Here is a 17,989-nt window from a genome sequence, read left to right as displayed (position 1 = left end):
TCATTCAGATGTGGTTGGAGTTGCTATCACTGCTGTTTACATAGAAGCAGTTGCTATCACTGCTGTTTACATAGAAACAGCAGCAATAGAACTAATATGGTAATGCAGCAGGGGGCATCACACCTCCTGCATGCATTAATGATCCGAACTTCATTCTAGGATGCAGTAGCAGATCATCACTGACACCCTCAGCTACCTGCGTGACCCATGGGCAGTGGCAGACCTACATTTTTGGGGCCCTGAAACTTGAACTGTTATGGGGGCCCCTTCACAATCAGCAACAATAGTGCAACATCCAACAAGGTCCAAAGAACCTTGCTGCCCTTGAATGGACCTCAAGGCCCAAATGGCAGAGAACATGGTGGTGGGGTGGAGTCCTTGAGAATGGGCCATACAGTGAGCCCCTTCCCACCACAGTATTTGGCATGGTGAGAGTCTGCAGGGGCAGATGTAGTGGGAGAAGGGTGAAAGAGTCTGCGGGGCACATATGGTGGATTACAGGGTGAAAATCTGTGGGGCAGATCTGGTTACAGCACACTCCCTTTAATTTCTACCTCTCACAGCACTGCCCCCATCTTTAACAGTCACCTAACAGCACCCCCTTCAGTAATCACCTCACAGGCACCCCCCCTTTCAATCATCACTCACAGAATACCCACTTCATTAATCACCTCACAGCACTCTCTTTCCCCCCTTCTCTTCAATTAACACCTGACAGCATACACCGATCAGTCAGTAAAATTACCTTATTAGATGCTTTCTTGCCCCAGGCTCAACTTTCATTGCTCCCAGTCTCCGCCATTCCTGGTAATGTCACAAAGAGAAGTTCTGCAGGCTGACGGGAATTGTAGTTTAAAATGGATACACATTTCACACTATTTATAAAGCGCAAATCACAGAGCTAGACTACAACTCCCAGCAGCTTCTATGGTACTAAGTGACAAGCTGTAATAGTAGCTATGCTGTACTACAATCCTGGTTGTCATGGTTTTATTGACGATGAGCTATAACCATACAGTACATAAAAACAAGAGGTGAGATGGGCCCCTCCGGTATTAGGGACCCTGAAGCTTAAGCTTCATTAGTTTCATAGTAGATCTACCCCTGCCCATGGATTTGTGCAAGCCTGCCGCAACATTTGCTACACAGAGGTCAGGAAAATCCATCCTCTGATGGAGATCCTGGCTTCTTCCCTCACCCACAATGCTGGTGACACGCCTCCAATTTAAGAAACAGAGGCTGCCGACGCCCCCTCCCCATCCCCAAACGGCATCAGACTGTCAATCACTGAGAGTCTGATGCTGTCCTGCGTCTGCCATCGCAGACCCATACTGCACATGCGCAGTACGGGTCCAGCGCATGTGCAAAGTACCGAACATCAGTACATGTGATGCTCCTATTCGTATCATTAACCATTTCTGTTATTTTATCTTGGGGACGGGGAAATAATGATGGGATTCATAGCCAATCACATCATCACACCCTGCACACTTCACAAGAGAAGTGTGCTAGGTGTGCAGGAGTTGCTCACTATCCCTTCAGCCAGTAGAATGGCCACAGATTTATGAGCCACTTGGAAATTCCAGCAGAGCGGGCAACCATTGCATAAATATATTATTTTAATGTGGTTTTGGATTTATTTATTTTTTTGACGCATACAGTATTATTCCAATTCAGCAAAAATTCAGATAAAAAAATTCAGTATAATTCCAAATTCAGCAAAATGCCCCACTGTGAGCTGGGTTGAAATAAGTAAGCCAGTTACATGATTAGTGGGTGGTATGTGGAAGACTGTCCTACTCTTTCGTGCATCTCCTGGAAATTCCAAGAAAGTTGGCATGAATATTGTAGTTTGTTGCATTTTAATGTAATGGCAACCATATGCTTTTGATTGAGAAAAATCCATTCACACACAGGCAAAACAAGGTGCATCACAAAAACGGGTGTGGTTCATAGGGTCGACCACATTTAGGTTGACAGTGTCTAGGTCGACCACTGTTGGTCGACAGTGACTAAGTCGACACCTGAAATAGGTTGACACAAGCATTAGGGCGATATGAGCAACGTTGACATGACAAAAGATCAACGTGCTTTTTTTGTGTCATTTTCTTCGTAGAGTGATTGGGAACCCCAACTAGTGCACCGAGTCCACTAGCATGGCGAGCGAGCTTCGGGCAGGGTGCCTTGCTCTGCTACCGCTGCGCTCAGCACAGGTTAACGTTCCCAATTGTAGTCCATGTGGATCGTAAAGTATGAAAAAGTTCAAAAAAATTAAATATTTTTTGTGTGAAAAACTCATGGCGTCCTTTTGTCATGTCGACCAAGGACATCTCAACCTAGTGACCATGTCAACCTAGAAACCAATGTCGACCTAATGCATGTCGATCAATAGTGGTTGACCTAATGACTGTCGACGTAAGTGTGGTCGACCTAGAGACTGGAAACCACAACCCCCCCCCCCCCCCCTCGAACAAAACTAATTACATGTAATCATAGTCACAGCGTGTTTTCATATACAAATTCTTGCTTTTGGATTTAATTGAATTAAATGTCCCCTATATAGCAATGGACTAGGGGGGTGATTCAGAGTTAGTAGCAGTTTTTGCTAAAATAGCAATAACTGCTACCAATAAAATTGCATGCTGGGGGGCCGCCCAGCACAGGGCAAGGGCACCCAGCATGTGCAGTACAGCCCAGTGATACAATCGCAATTCAATTGCATCGCAAAAACCTCTAAATAGAGGTCAACCCCTATATACGCAGCCATGCTGCATACACAGGCGCACCGTCATGTTTCCTATCACAGGAAACACAGGCAACATCAACCAGCCACCCCGAAAACAACCTTGACATGCCTGCATTTCTTCCACCACTCCCCACTAATCCTGCAACGCCATCCCTGACCGCCTGCCAATCCATCTGAGATGCGATCGCATAGTGAAATTCCACCCATGTGCAATGCGGCCGCAGTGCATGTGCAAACGGACAAAAAAACTTCCTTTTTGTGATTTACGAACAATAGTGTCTACCTCTGAATACAATCCTAAATACGTTTTCTTCATGAAACAAAATAAAATACCCACACAAACCTTTCTGTTGCATTACTACTTTATTTCAGTATGTCATATAGTTACATGTCTCAGTTTGGAGATGATACAATTTATAGTATCTATTGAATAAGCAATTATTTTTTTGTGGTAGCAACTACTACTTAGTAACATAGGGGGTCATTCCGAGTTGATCGCTAGCTGCTTTCGGTTGCAGCGCAACGATCAGGCAAAAACCCGGCATTTCTGCACATGCGTATGGGCCGCAGTGCGCATGAGCGAAGTACTTTCACACAAAACTATCCAGTTTTACACAAGGTCTAGCGGAGCTTTTCAGTCGCACTGCGATCGGTGAGTGATTGACAGGAAGTGGGTGTTTCTGGGTGGTAACTGGCCGTTTTCCGGGAGTGTGCTAAAAAACGCAGGCTTGTCAGATTAAAACGCAGGGCTGCTTGGGGAAATGGGGAAGTGGCTGGCCGAACGCAGGGTGTGTTTGTGACGTCAAAGCAGGAACTAAACTTTCTGAAGGGATCGCAAGGTAGGAGTGGGTCTGGAGCTACTCAGAAACGGAATGAAAATATTTGACAGCAAAACTGCTAACCTTTCGGACGCACTTCTGCTAAGATAAGATACACTCCCAGAGGGTGGTGGCTTAGCGTTTGCACTGCTGCTAAAAGCAGCTAATGAGCGATCAACTCGGAATGAGGGCCATAGTAACATAGTTTTTGAGGTTGAAAAAAGACAAATTGTCCATCGAGTTCAACCTATTGGTGGTATCCTATACGGGTGGTCTTCAGTATGCCGGCGGTCGGGCTCCCGGCGACCAGCATACCGGCGCTGGGAGCCCGACAGCCGGCATACCGACACTTATTCTCCCTCGTGGGGGTCCACAACCCCCCTGGAGGGAGAATAAAATAGTGTGGCGTGCGTAGCGTGGCGAGCACAGCGAGCCCGCAAGGGGCTCATTTGCGCTCGCCACACTGTCGGTAAGCCGGCGGCCGGCCTCTCGGCGTGTATGCTGGTCGCCGGGAGGCCGGCCGCCGGCAGATCGTAGTGAACCCTCCTATACTGTATTATTTTATTAGCACTAATTTTATACATTTGAAATGATGAAGAAGTTGGCCATTATTTAATTATTTATTTTAGATATAGTGCGCAATCTACCAACCATAACCATGTATATCCTTATCCATAAAGAATTTTTCTAGCCCATTCTTAAAAGTGTTAACATAGTCTACCATTACCACTCTCTCAGGCAGGGAATTCCAAACACGTATTGTCCTTACTGTGAAGAAACCTTTTCGTCTCATTGTGCTAAAACTCCTCTCCTCTAACCTAAGCGGGTGTCCGCGTGTCCTCTGTGTTGATCCTACCAAAAACAGATCCTCTGCAAGTTCTGTGTATTGTCCCCTTATATATTTGTAAATGTTGATCATGTCCCCTCTTATTCTCTTTATTTCCAAAGTGAACATGCCTAGATTAACAAGCCTTTCCTCGTATACTAGCTTTTCCATCCCCTTAATCAGTTTGGTCGCCCGCCTCTGAACCTCTAGTTTAGGTGTCATTCGATAGGGTGTGTGATGTACTGTAGATGTGCAAAAAGGTTGCAGAATTTTAGATAAGTGGTCAGTTTGTTGAGGAATAATGCATCAAAGTCGTGATTTTTTTCCCCATAGATAAAGCATTGAGTGGGGGTGCACACTTTTTTTGCTAGTTTTTGAGCAACAATTGACTAGTTACTGTTATCTTAATAAACACACAGAGTAAAAAGTGTTAGCAGCATCTCATAATTTCACGCGACAGAGAATTACCATGAAAGTCACATTATAAAGACAATTTTCCATAAATCCAGACCATCATTTTAGGTCAAAAGAATCATGTCCATACATACATGAATCGGGTCCATGGTCTACAAATCTTTGTAAGCTTGTAGACCTTTTCTCTTTAAGGAGGGCTGCATGCTAATCTTGTTTAAAACATTTAATTACCACTGTTATATTTAGATATCAAACCTGAGAGTCTATTAAATATAATACATCACTTCTACTAAAGCACAAGTTATGGCAGAGATAATTTTTCAGTAGTCCAGGCTTCAAGCTCAAGATCCACTCCTTTCTTTTTTAATTTTTTTCTTTCCACTTTCTAATGTATTTGATTTACCCTTAATTGCCACACCATGGGGCTCTTACTACACAGCAGGCTTACATTTGTTACTTTATGTACACATTACATAACACATGCTAAACCAAAATTTAGGCAAGACTACTGTAGCTTATCCAGAGTCCAGACATGAGTCAAGTGGCTATTATCAAGGGTCTAGGGAGGACAGACCCAGTAGAGTGCAAGCTCCAGGCGCCAAAACTGTCTGAGGGCACGGGTGGGTCCTGGAAGTGTTGGGAGGGTGAGTAGCAGATTGGCTGGTCCCAGAGCTGCTGTGAATGTGAGACACACACACACTGTCACTCTCTCATGGCTGCCTGGCATAGTGTGTATATAGGGCTATCTGGCATAATATATATATAAGGGCTACTTGGCGTAATGTGTATATGGTGCTACCTGGTGTAATGTGTATATGGGGCTACCTGGCATAATGTGTATATAGGGATACTTGGCGTAATGTGTATATTGGGATACCTGACGTAATGTGTATAATCGGCTACATGGTGTAATGTGTATATAGGGCTGCCTGGCATCATTTTTATGTAGGGCTACCTGGCATAATGTTTACTGTATATAGGGCTACCTGGTGTACTGCATATATAAGGGCTACCTGGCATAATGTATATATTGGGCTACCTGGCGTAATGTGTATATGGGGTTTCCTGGCATAATTTGAATACTGGGCTACCAGGTGTAATGTGTTTAAGGGGCAATGTGGCATACAATGTATAATGGGCTACCTGGTGTAATGTGTCTAATAGGCTACCTGGCATAATGTGTATAATGGACTACCTGGCCTAATGTGTTTAAGGGACTCTATTGAGGTGTAATGTGTGTAAGGGCTTCTACTTTGGCATAATTCAAGTTGCAGCTGCAAGGGAGGTGATGGAGCTGAGAACTGAGGAAGGCGAGGGGTGAGTATGGGGCTGGGGGTTGAGGTTGCTGAGGCGGCTGTGGCTGAGGAAGGAGAGGGGGCTGTGGCTGAGGAAGATGTGGGGCTGGGAGCTGAGGATGGTAATGGGTCTGGGGACCGAGGAAGGTGGTGGGGTTGTGGCTGAGGAAGGTTATGGGGACCTGTTTGTGTATATATGGGGGGGATGCCGTGGCATGAGATTGCTCTGGCTGCTATGGCTCCACGCTACACCTCTGCTAGTATACATTAAAATAATGCTGAACTATTCCTTTCATTCTCTAGGTTTAGCAGACAGTGTGTTGTTGACAAGGACAAACGCAATCAATGCAGATATTGTCGTCTAAAAAAGTGCTTCAGAGCTGGAATGAAGAAAGAAGGTAATTTTTACCTGCTATTTCTTTCTACTCAATGTATTTTGAGCTCATCAATAAAATGTAAGTTTGGTTGGGAAACCTTTCCATTTTAGAACTTGGAGGTAGATTTATCAAGGGTCAAAATGGGGGAGAAGTGGTATCAGCACGCGTTATGTGTGCTGATACTACTTCTCACCCTTCTATGAATGTGCTGGCGTCAGTACGTGACAGGCATACTATGCACCACTGTCTATATTGGCCAGGGCCGGTGCTAGGGTGTTCGGCGCCCCCCCTGCAAACTATAAATTTGCGCCCTCCCATTCATACTGCAGTTAATAAAGTGAGAGCGTGCGCCGAAGGCCGCAAAAAAGGATTATGGTTTCCCACGGGGTGTGACCATACAACAGTACCCTCAATTCAAATTATGTCACACAGTATCACAATCTTATTCACATTTCACCGCACATAGAATGAGCCAAAATTCACATTATAGCACACAGAATGAGCCGAAATTCACATTATAGCACACAGAATGAGCCGAAATTCACATTATAGCACACGGTATGAGCCAAAATTCACATTATAGCACACGGTATGAGCCGAAATTCACATTATAGCACACAGAATGAGCCGAAATTCACATTATAGCACACTGAATGAGCCGAAATTCACATTATAGCACACATAATGAGCCAAAATTCACATTATAGCACACGGTATGAGCCAAAATTCACATTATAGCACACAGAATGAGCCGAAATTCACATTATAGCACACTGAATGAGCCAAAATTCATATTATAGCACACTGAATGAGCTGAAATTCACATTATACCTCACAGAATGAGCCAAAATTTACATTATAGCACACTCAATGAGCCGAAATTCACATTATACCACATGGAGACAAAATTCAGGGAGAGTGACAGCAGGGACAGGGAGAGAGAGGGAGAGGGAAAGTGACAGCAGGGACATAGGGACAGGGAGAGTGACAGAGGGACAGGGAAAGTGACAGCAGGGACATAGGGACAGGGAGAGTGACAGAGGGACAGGGAAAGTGACAGCAGGGACATAGGGACAGGGAGAGTGACAAAGAGAGGGATAGCAAGGGCATACAATAGGGACTAGGGAGAGAGAAAGGCAGCAGGGTAAGATTACCTATTCAGCAGCGGCGGTGTATTATGAGGCTCTGGTCGGCATGAGGGTGGCGGTGGTATAGCAGAGGAGGAGGCAGAGGGTGGTGGCGGTGCAAGGAGGAGGAAGCTGTGGTCGGTGGCACTGCGACTCCTATTACCACAGCGCCACTATTTCAAATCCGCCATGTACCTGCAGCCAATCAGGAGGGGGCAGGATAAGATCAGTGGTGAGGAGCAGGAGGGGGTAGGATAGGAGCAGTGATATGGAGCAGGAGGGGGCAGAATGGGAGCAGTGGGGCAGAGCAGGAGGGGGCAGGATGGGAGTAGTGGTGCGGAGCAGGAGGGGGCAGGATGGGAGCAGTGGTGCGGAGCAGGAGGGGGCAGGATGGGAGCAATGGTGTGGGGACAGGTTAGAAGCAGTGGTGCGGAGCAGGGGGGGCAGGATGGGAGCAGTGGTGCAGAGCAGGGGGGCAGGATGGGAGCAGTGGTGCGGAGCAGGGGGGGCAGGATGGGAGTAGTGGTGCGGAGCAGGGGGGGCAGGATGGGAGCAGTGTTGCGGAGCAGGGGGGGCAGGATGGGAGCAGTGTTGCGGAGCAGGGGTGGCAGGATGGGAGCAGTGTTGCGGAGCAGGGGGGGCAGGATGGGGAGCAGTGGTGCGGAGCAGGGGGGGCAGGATGGGAGCAGTGGTGCGGAGCAGGGGGGGCGGGATGGGAGCTTTGGTGCGGAGCAGGGGGGCAGGATGGGAGCTTTGGTGCAGAGCAGGGGGACAGGATGGGAGTAGTGGTGCAGAGCACGGGGGGCAGGATGGGAGCAGTGTTGCGGAGCAGGGGGGGCAGGATGGGGAGCAGTGGTGCGGAGCAGGGGGGCAGGATGGGAGCAGTGGTGTAGAGCGGGGGGGGGCAGGATAGGAGCAGTGGTGCGGAGCAGGGGGGGCAGGATGGTAGTGAAAGGTACTCACTCTCGAAGTTAAACTAGAATGTCACCTGCTCCCCACAGCTCCTGGGTCCCAGCCGCTGTTGTTCCCTCTGTGGACAGTGGCAGCAGCCTCACACAGGGGCCGTGGTGCTAAGACAGATAGCCAGAGCAAGTGTCCCATCAACAGAGCAGCTCTCCTGTCCTCCAGGAGCCTCATACCGGGGAGTCGACAGGAGAAGCGCGGAGACACTGCATGGCACACGAACATATACATATATACATACACACACACATATACATACATATACATATATACATATACATACATACACACACATATACATACATACATACATACACACATATACATACATACATACACACCAGTGAGCGCGGAGCAAAAATAAAAGTGGATCCCATGGACCCTTCACTTTAAAAAATCTGGGTCCTACTCCATTTTTTGGGGAGCCTATATAAATCAATAGTGCATAATATAAGTACTATAATAAAATAAATCTGAGATAGATAGATAGATAGATAGATAGATAGATAGATAGATAGATAGATAGATAGATAGATAGAGAGAGAGAATGCAATATTGATTTACGCACCACATATTACAATCCATGTACTTATGACCCAGAGAGGGGATGGCACAGCTCTGGGAAATGGGAGGTGTGGGTGTGTGTGTGTTTAGGTATACTGTTCCTCTTCAGCCACTGTGTGTGGAAGCACAAGTCTCAGAATAGCCAGAGGTTGGAGAGCCACAGGTTGCCCCGTTTAGCCTGATGTAACAATGTAACAGAAAGGTGAGCCCTTCTGTTACATTGTGCAACCCCCATCTTTGCATACCATACACTTGCGCCTAGTCCTGCTGCTAGCATACCGACTCCATTCAGGAGTCGATCCATCATCCCACCGGCAACTGCTGCTTAGCCGGCACCCGCAGGGAGAGTCCAAGTGATGTGGGAGGGGAAGCTGTGGTATTCGCTGTGTAAGGAGTCGCCCCCATGCTGGAAGTGTCACAGCACGGCACGCCGGGCTGACTGGGGATCACATGCCGCTCGCTGTAATGCAGTGCTCACTGCGGCGACTGTGACCCAGTCTGAGCGGCGGAATCAGCAGCAGCGCTAACTGTGGTTTGTTTCCCCTGGACTCAGTATGCCTATCCGCGGTAAGGGGGCGGGCATTCTCGGAGCAGAGCAAGTGGAGCTGTCCTGACGGGGAGATGTGGCGGTGATTTGACGTGGAGTGTGAGGATTCCTATTGGCGAAGTGAGACAGTGCGTCCAATGAGACCCACTAATTTTTTTAAACCGGGTCCCTCACTTTCTATAGCTCGTAAAAATGTGCTATGCCACGTATTTTGCGATCACTGCGACACATATACATACATACACACATATATACACACACACACACATATACATATATACATACACACATATACATACAATACATACACACACTTTATCTCACCTTTTTTCCATCCACTTACAGCCCCACAGTCTGGTTAGCAGGAAGTGATCTGCCTTAGCTTGGGGGTTCCGTGTGCCTCCGCCCCTTTTCGACCGTGTAGCCCCGCCCCTTTTCGCCCGCGTAGCTCCGCCCACTTTCCATCCGTTCATCATGCCTCTGCCACGGGAGGAGGGAAGGAGGGAGGGCTTTAAACTGACGGCTCTGCTGCCTGTCAGTTTGCAATTGTAGGCGGCGGCAGCAGCAGGGGGACAGGCCAGGCCCAGGACGGCGCAGCACAGGAATGCAGAGCAGGAAGGCGCCTCTCCGATCAGGCGCCTACCTGCTTTGCATCCCTTTGCTGAGCGGGTAGCGCCGGCCCTGATATTGGCACTACTATCTACAAGATAGTATGCCGATATACAGGGCAATGTATGGATAGTCCGTGGAGGTGGGGGGCACCCCCCCAGGTATCCCCTGCACACTGAATAGTACTTGAAACAATTCTTGAAAACTATTTGGTCTAGAAATTCAGCGGTAATTGTTGCATGCATTTGCAAATACATGATAAGCTGCCAGACCTCTTCACAGCTGCTCTTATTACCGGCAGTCCCTACACTGCATGATAACAGTACTCACTTAAGGTCATGTAATTGTCTATTGTAAGGCCTTGTCATAAAGGAACATACAGAAATACATCCAAATTGAAGTCTAGCTTACCTAGGAGCCACACCTGGGATCTCAAAGTAGCACTACAGGACCAGCACACCTTCCAAATGCTGATCCCATACAATTGCCTCTCATAACTGCAACCACAGTGGAGGAAGGTCAATCAGTCTGGCAGCACTTATCAGGTGGATGAAAGGGAATGGTCACATCAAACGGAAATCAAAAAGTGTGTGTGGGGGGCTTATCCTACCAGGTATCCCCCTGCACACTAAATAGTACTTGCAACATTCTTAAAAGCTATATGGTAATAGAAATTCGGAGATATTTGTTGCATGTATATTGTAGTGCAGAGGAGCTATACACATTGGATTACAATTGTTTCCATAGAGTAGATCTCTGTCGTATCCAGAAGTTAAAATAATCAAGCCTCAATGAAAGCTAAAAAAATATGTAATGTAAATGGAAAGATAAAAGCAATTTATTATGTAAATTTTGCAGGAGAACGTTTTCATATAAAGTAATGAAAGGACCAGAAGGTTAAAAATCTCTTTATATTAAAATATATAATGCTTTAATTGAAATTAATAAATTTTCAATATATACAAGCCAACCTGACCTTAAATATTTTATTATCAATAACTATATGTTTTGTATCCAAAAATTACATATGAAAAGTTTTAATGTAGTTCACAAATGTGCATTAATTATTACAGTCCTCTTTAGATCCATCAAGTGGATAAATTCTTCTGTATGGGAATAAATGCTAAAAAAATATAACTTTTTTTTGCAGTTTTTTTTACATTTACGCTATTTAATTTCTCACGGTATTTTGAAATTAAAGCATAAAACAAATAAACAATTAGAAATAAACAAGAAATCATAGAATCATTTTGTTTAATAAAACTTCATCTAAATTATTGACTCAACAATGAAGACTCCTTTTACAGATTTTATCATAAAACACAATTGTGGCAATTTTTCTGTGGAAATTAAGATGTTATTCCACACACTGTTGCAGAAGTACCCACATATGCGTTGCACTTGTAGGTTGTTTTGCTTTGACTCTTCTGTCCAGTTCATCCCAAAACAGTTTGATGGGGTTTAAGTTTGGAGACTGTGTTGGCCATTCGATGACTTGAAGCCTACCCTCTTGCTTTTTTCCTCAAAAGTAGTTCTGAAATAGCCCGGTGGTATGTTTTGTGTTATTATCTTGCTGAGGGATGAAATCTTCACCAAATAGGTGCCAGAGTGTACTGCATGGCACTTCAAAATGCAGTGGGTAATCTTTTGGTTCAGGGTGCCAGTTACCCAACTTAGGATCCAGCAAAAGACCTCCAAACCAAACATGAGGTGTTTGGCTATTAAAAGCATTGCCCTTTCACATTTTTGGCTTAAGCACACCAGGAAGCAAAGGCTTTTACTAGATGATGCTTTGTAAATAAATCAAACACACTGAGGAATTATCCTTTTGCCTACTTGATGGCATATAAAAACAATGCGTGATGATCCAAAGATTTAACTATATGATTCATTGGTCCATAAGACTTTCTTCTAGTCTTCAGAAGTCCACTGGCAAGCCCCCTTTTTATTGCTGCAGAACAGCTGTATGTCCTTAACCTATTACTCCCAGAAAAAGGCTCTTTTTTAAATAACTCAGAAATGTGTAGTATTTTGCAGTTTTTCACCTCTAGTGGTTTATCCTTTAACTTTGGATCATATCAGGTGATTCACTGGACCTGAATTGCTTATATTTGAATTAAATCTGGAAAAAGTGGTGTGTTCTAAAAGTTTTGCCCAGTAGTAAGTAATAACAATACATAAATATGAATATCACTTATACTGGCAGCCTATCCTTCACTCTCCCTGATGGCCTTTCATCCTCTTACACTTTCTAACGGCTGTTTTTATACATCAATAATATAACTGTATCAAAAGTCTAAACATGTACAAGAATACGGTTTAAACAGTGAACAACTTAAATGAGCAGCAATGTTTTACATAAACATAATTGTAAATACTATAATACTCTTTTTTTCCAATTAAGTGACTTTATAAAAACGAGTTATTTATTAAGAGATTTCTGCAGGGTAAACTAAGGTTTTAAATGCAACAAGTTGGAAAATACCTAATGTTGTAAATTAGATTTGTTGTTTAAAACAAGCTAATAAAACAAACTTGACATGATATAAAAGTCCCTACTGATTACAATTGATTTATAACTGCTTTTCTAAAGATGATGAGACTGTTATATGTATGTTTTTGAATCAGTATCTCTATGTCAACTAGTGATTTTAAACCTACTGTACAGTACAATGATCATGAAGAATCAAACATTTGTTTAATCTGTAACAGTGTAAAACATAGTAAGTGTAAATGGTAATAAAATCTAGAGATATTTGAGTATAACTGTCACTAGAGGGCACTGCATTTTGTGTCTTTATCAGCAGTGTAATACCCTGAACTCACCTAAACTCTCTGTTCATGGACTGTAGTCATGCTGTCTATCTGTGCTTGAATGTGAATCTGTTCTCTCTAGTGGACTGTAGTAGATTTGCCAATCAGACAGTAGTACACTGTTCTTCTATATCTTCTGCCTATCAATATGAGGTACCAACATAAGCATATACTGTATAGGAGCTGGTTAAAAGTAAACAGGTAATGCTTTCCTATTTGTGCAACAGAACACTTTAAGTACAACATATAAAATGGGGACCACACCCTCTGTTCCTAGTAGATAGGCATATATACAGAAAATACAAAAAATATTCGATACTAATGAATATTTTTGGTGCATAGGAGCTGGAACTGTAGTCCAAGCACAGGTTCATCAGCTACATGTCTTCCAGATTCCTTGCAGATTTCAAGTGTCAGTGTTGGATTAACTACAGAGTGACTGGGGTGGTCACCCAGGGGTCCCTACACACAAGGAAACCCGCACACATAGCTACATCATAAGCATCTGGGGAACACTGCACCAATGATGCTGAGCATGTTGGGAGGAGCTGTGTGGGATGGACAAGGAGGAGGAACAAGAAGGTTCCATGCAGCACCAGTAGTATGCCATGGTGTAGCTGGTGCTCTTTTAAAGATCCTGCACAGTCCGCAGATTCCAAGATTTGAGATCACAGGAAGATGAATAGCAGTGGTGATGTAAACTGGGGCAACTGTGGAATAATGTGAACTGGAGCACTGTGACATAATGTAAACTTTGGGCACTGTGTGGAATAATGTTCCACACATTTGTGCTGTTGGGAGTACTTACACTTTTTACTTTTTAATGGCATCACCTGTAGATCATTTTGTCAATTTTATTGGTAGACTCCCCCACAAGTTAGTTGCTTTATGGCCTCTAAAAGCTTTAGTCTGACCCTGTCAAGTACACAGGGGGATTTCTCACCATTCACCTGCTGCAAGCACAGATGGGGTATGACCAGTACAGCTGGAAGTAGGAAAAACATTTAGGGTGTACAGGAGTCCCCACAAGAACTCATAGTGCATACCCATTGTTAGAAGAATGCCAAAGAATGTTATGGGAAGTGAACAAGGCTATACAGTGTGCTTCTGTCACGACCGACTGATTTCCCAGATACGTCAGTCTGAAAATTGCAAACAGTGACTTATGGTTACCTCAGTATGTGCTGTTAATGAAACCCGACAACTGCCACCAGCAAAAGAACCTTTATGGATACCACACAAGGTAAACTCTTGCTTTTACCTTCAAACAGAATTATTAATAGCACACTCACACTTTGGTAGCAGTTTTGGCCTCACAGGCTTGCAGTTTCACCAAGAGACACAGAGAATATGCTAGAAATAATTATATTTTAATTCAAACAAAATAATCCATGGTATGACTATGAAAAGATTACAAATGGACAGGAAACACACTACATCTTAATTTCAGAAAAAATAATACTGGAGATAATATTTGAGAAGCCTTACACTTACTCAAAAGAACTTTCAATGTGAGAGGACTTCACAGGTTAGGGTGATTCCTTCCCAGCACTCTTGGCTGCATCCCCAAAGAAAATGAACACTAAGCTTTTAGGGAAAGGTGGATTTTTTTTTGCAGCCCCACTCCTCCCTCTCCCATCTCTGTGTTTTTAACTTGCTCACTGCTGGACACTGGAAATGTAAGGGATCATATCCTACCAAGTCTGTAACTCAGTAGATAGGGGAGGGGGATTTAGCACAGATGGGACATAGACATTCCATTCTCCGTAAGAGGTGAAATTCTACTTTTATTTACTATTTCTGGCCTAGCGTGGTCAGGTCTGGTTGTTTGAGAATGAAGGATGCAGTGTCCCCCCCCCCCCCCCCCAAACATTTATGACTGGTACAAGGTAGGAGATCATTATCTGTTCCCTGAACATAAATTTCTCCTTCTTCTATTTCCCTGGATAAAGTTAGGAAAACTTCAGAACACATCTTAGCAGCCATGTTGTTTCATACACTTATATAAGATACAACTCTGATAGTGCTGTCTGCATGTAAATGTAACTTCCCTGTCACAGTGTAGCTCAGGTTGATGTAGAGCAGAACACTGAACACAGGGGGTCATTGCGAGTTGATCGCTAGCTGCCGTTGTTCGCTGCGCAGCGATCAGGCTAAAAAGTGGCACTTCTGCGCATGCGTATGGGACGCAATGCGCATGAGCGACGTACTTTCACAACAAAAGAAGCAGTTTCACACAAGGTCTAGCAACACTTTTCAGTCGCACTGCTGGGCGCTGAGTGATTGACAGGAAAGGGGCGTTTCTGGGAGGTAACTGACCGTTTTCAGGGAGTGTGCTGAAAAACGCAGGCGTGTCAGATACAAACGCAGGCATGCCTGGGAAAACGCAGGCGTGGCTGGCCGAACGCAGGGCATGTTCGTGACGTCAAAACAGGAACTATATAGTCTGAAGTGATCGCAAGCTAGGAGTAGGTCTGGAGCTACTCTGAAGCTGCTCAAAAATATTTTGTAGCCGCTGTACGATCCTTTCGTTAGCACTTCTGCTAAGCTAAGATACACTCCCAAAGGGCGGCGGCTTAGCGTTTGCTCGGCTGCTAAAAGCAGCTAGCGAGCGAACAACTCGGAATGAGGGCCACAGTCTTGTAGAAGTACATCCAGCCTTTTCTTCTAGAGCAGGTTTCCATAATCAATATCCAGAAACCACACAGTTAGTAATATTCACTGCACCAAACTCACCTTTCACTCACCTGTGTTCTTCTATTTCTCTACCAATCATCAAATTGTAAGCCCTCTGCCAAGGACAGATCAATATGTACGTAACAGCTACTTCTTGTTGAGGATTATTAAATTATTAGGGGTAATTAGGCATTGGAATTGGGAAATAGGGTTTGATGGAAATGCTTACAATATATGTCTGTCAAATATGTGGTTGTAGCTGGTATGGGCAGGTAATGGGGATACGGTGCTTTTGTTGGTGCATGGTAATGATAGGGGTGCAGTCGTATCCCTTATACACTAGTAACAGTGCGTTACATCTATAAAGGAAATATGTGTCACAGGAATACAAAGAGTGGGCGGCTTTGTAATATACTGTGTTCACCAAGATAGATATAGCTGTAATTCTGATACTGTAGATCTCTATGCATCCAACATCTGTTATAGCAGTACAGGACTTTCATAGATTGTTGTTAGGAGCAGGGCCGGTTCTTGCCCTTTCGGCGCCCCGGGCAAAATTTAGGAGCGTGGCTTAACATGGGGGCGTGGTCAGTCACGCCCCCCATTTGTAGCGCTGCTGGGGGGAAAAAGAAAAAAAATTATACTTACTGTACCCCGCTCCTGTTTCCAGACCCTGCAGACCGGCGCCGCTCTTCTCCTCGGATCTATGGGAGAGACGTCAGTCATGACGTCTCTCCCATAGCACAGCATAAGCGCTAGAGGTCAATTATGACCCCTAGCGTCTATGCCACAATGCTGTGCGGTGCGCGATGACGTCATCGCGCACCGCACACCAAAGGTCCTCTCCATGAAGGGAAACTAGACGCTTAGCGTCTGATTCCCTTCAGAGCGGGGGAGGACCAGCGCCACGAAGGGAAACCAGACGCATAGCGTCTGGTTCCCTTCTCACAGCGGGAGGGGGGGCACAGCGGGGGGACACTGCTGGGGCGCACACTGACAGTGGAGGATCTTGCCATGGTGCGGCGCCCTCCGGATGGCGCCGGCGCCCTCCGGAAGGCGGCGCCCCGGGCAAAAGTCCTGCTTGCCCGTGGCAAGATCCGCCACTGGTTAGGAGAATATTCTACTCCAATAATTTCTGAAAAGAATAACCCTATCATCATGCAGTACATAAACAAACATACTGTGTAAACAGCAAAAAACACTTTGAATACTGTCTATATTTTTTTATCTTAACATACTATGCAATTCCCACTGTTAATTTTTGCAAAAGAAAATTGGTACACCCAACATATTATTTTCACCAATCAGCAATACAGTTCATTCTATCTATCCGTTATTAGTAGTATTGCTGAATATTCTGACCAGAGTATAAAATAAATTACGTTTCTGCCATTACTTTTCTTTTTTACATAATAATAACTAATGTATTTTCATTTTACTTTTTTCTTAGCTGTTCAAAATGAAAGAGACCGGATAAGCACAAGAAAAAGCGCATTTGAAGGGAGCAACCTCACTTCTATTAACACACTGTCACAAGCAGAGGCTCTGTCGCGCCAGGTACAGAAATGTTTTATGTCAAATGCTGTGTGACCCTATGGTCTGTATTCAACTTGTTTCCCTCGTTTTCTCTTACTGTAAGTAATGTCAAACGTGTATAACTAAACAAATAGTTCTTGCCAGAGGCAGAACTATCGCTCTGGAGAAAGTGCTATTATTATGGGTTCTGGGAGTGTGTGGGCCTGGCAATGGCCTGGATACCTTCCTCAATGGCGCACCCAGGGGGGTTTCCGAGCACCCAGAAACCCCCTCTCCACTAAAAAAAAAAAAATTTTTTTTTAAGCTGCATGAGTATTATTAATGGCTATCTAGCATCCTCTGCAGCCTGCTGTCTTCCTGGTGGCACTTGTAAGTGCAATAAAAGTTTACTTTATTTTAATTATAGTACATATATATCCATGTGCATACATATATACACATGTATATACATACATACATACATATAAACACACACACACACACACACACACACACACACACACACACACACACACACACACACACACACACACACGATATATATATATATATATTCATGTGTATATATATGTGTACTGTATGTGTGTGTACATATATATATATATATATATATGCATGTTTAATATGCTATGTATATGTGTATATGTATGTGTGTGTGTATATATATATATATATAT

General features: G+C 44.4%; 1 protein-coding gene across 2 annotated transcripts in view; it reads left to right on the top strand.

Annotated features, from left to right (window-relative positions):
- The window catches only part of HNF4G (hepatocyte nuclear factor 4 gamma), a 282,814-nt gene that overhangs the window by 201,156 nt on the left and 63,669 nt on the right, over positions 1 to 17,989 (top strand). For both annotated transcript variants that reach the window (XM_063925028.1, XM_063925029.1), the window contains exons 3-4: positions 6,403 to 6,497; positions 17,227 to 17,333. In XM_063925028.1, coding sequence (XP_063781098.1) covers positions 6,403 to 6,497; positions 17,227 to 17,333 — 202 coding nt within the window. The remainder of the gene's footprint in view (positions 1 to 6,402; positions 6,498 to 17,226; positions 17,334 to 17,989) is intronic.

The sequence above is a fragment of the Pseudophryne corroboree genome, chromosome 5, assembly GCF_028390025.1.
Source record: "Pseudophryne corroboree isolate aPseCor3 chromosome 5, aPseCor3.hap2, whole genome shotgun sequence".
NCBI lineage: Eukaryota > Metazoa > Chordata > Amphibia > Anura > Myobatrachidae > Pseudophryne > Pseudophryne corroboree.
Note: the sequence above shows the minus strand (reverse complement) of the source record. Positions and strands in the feature narration are given on the sequence as shown.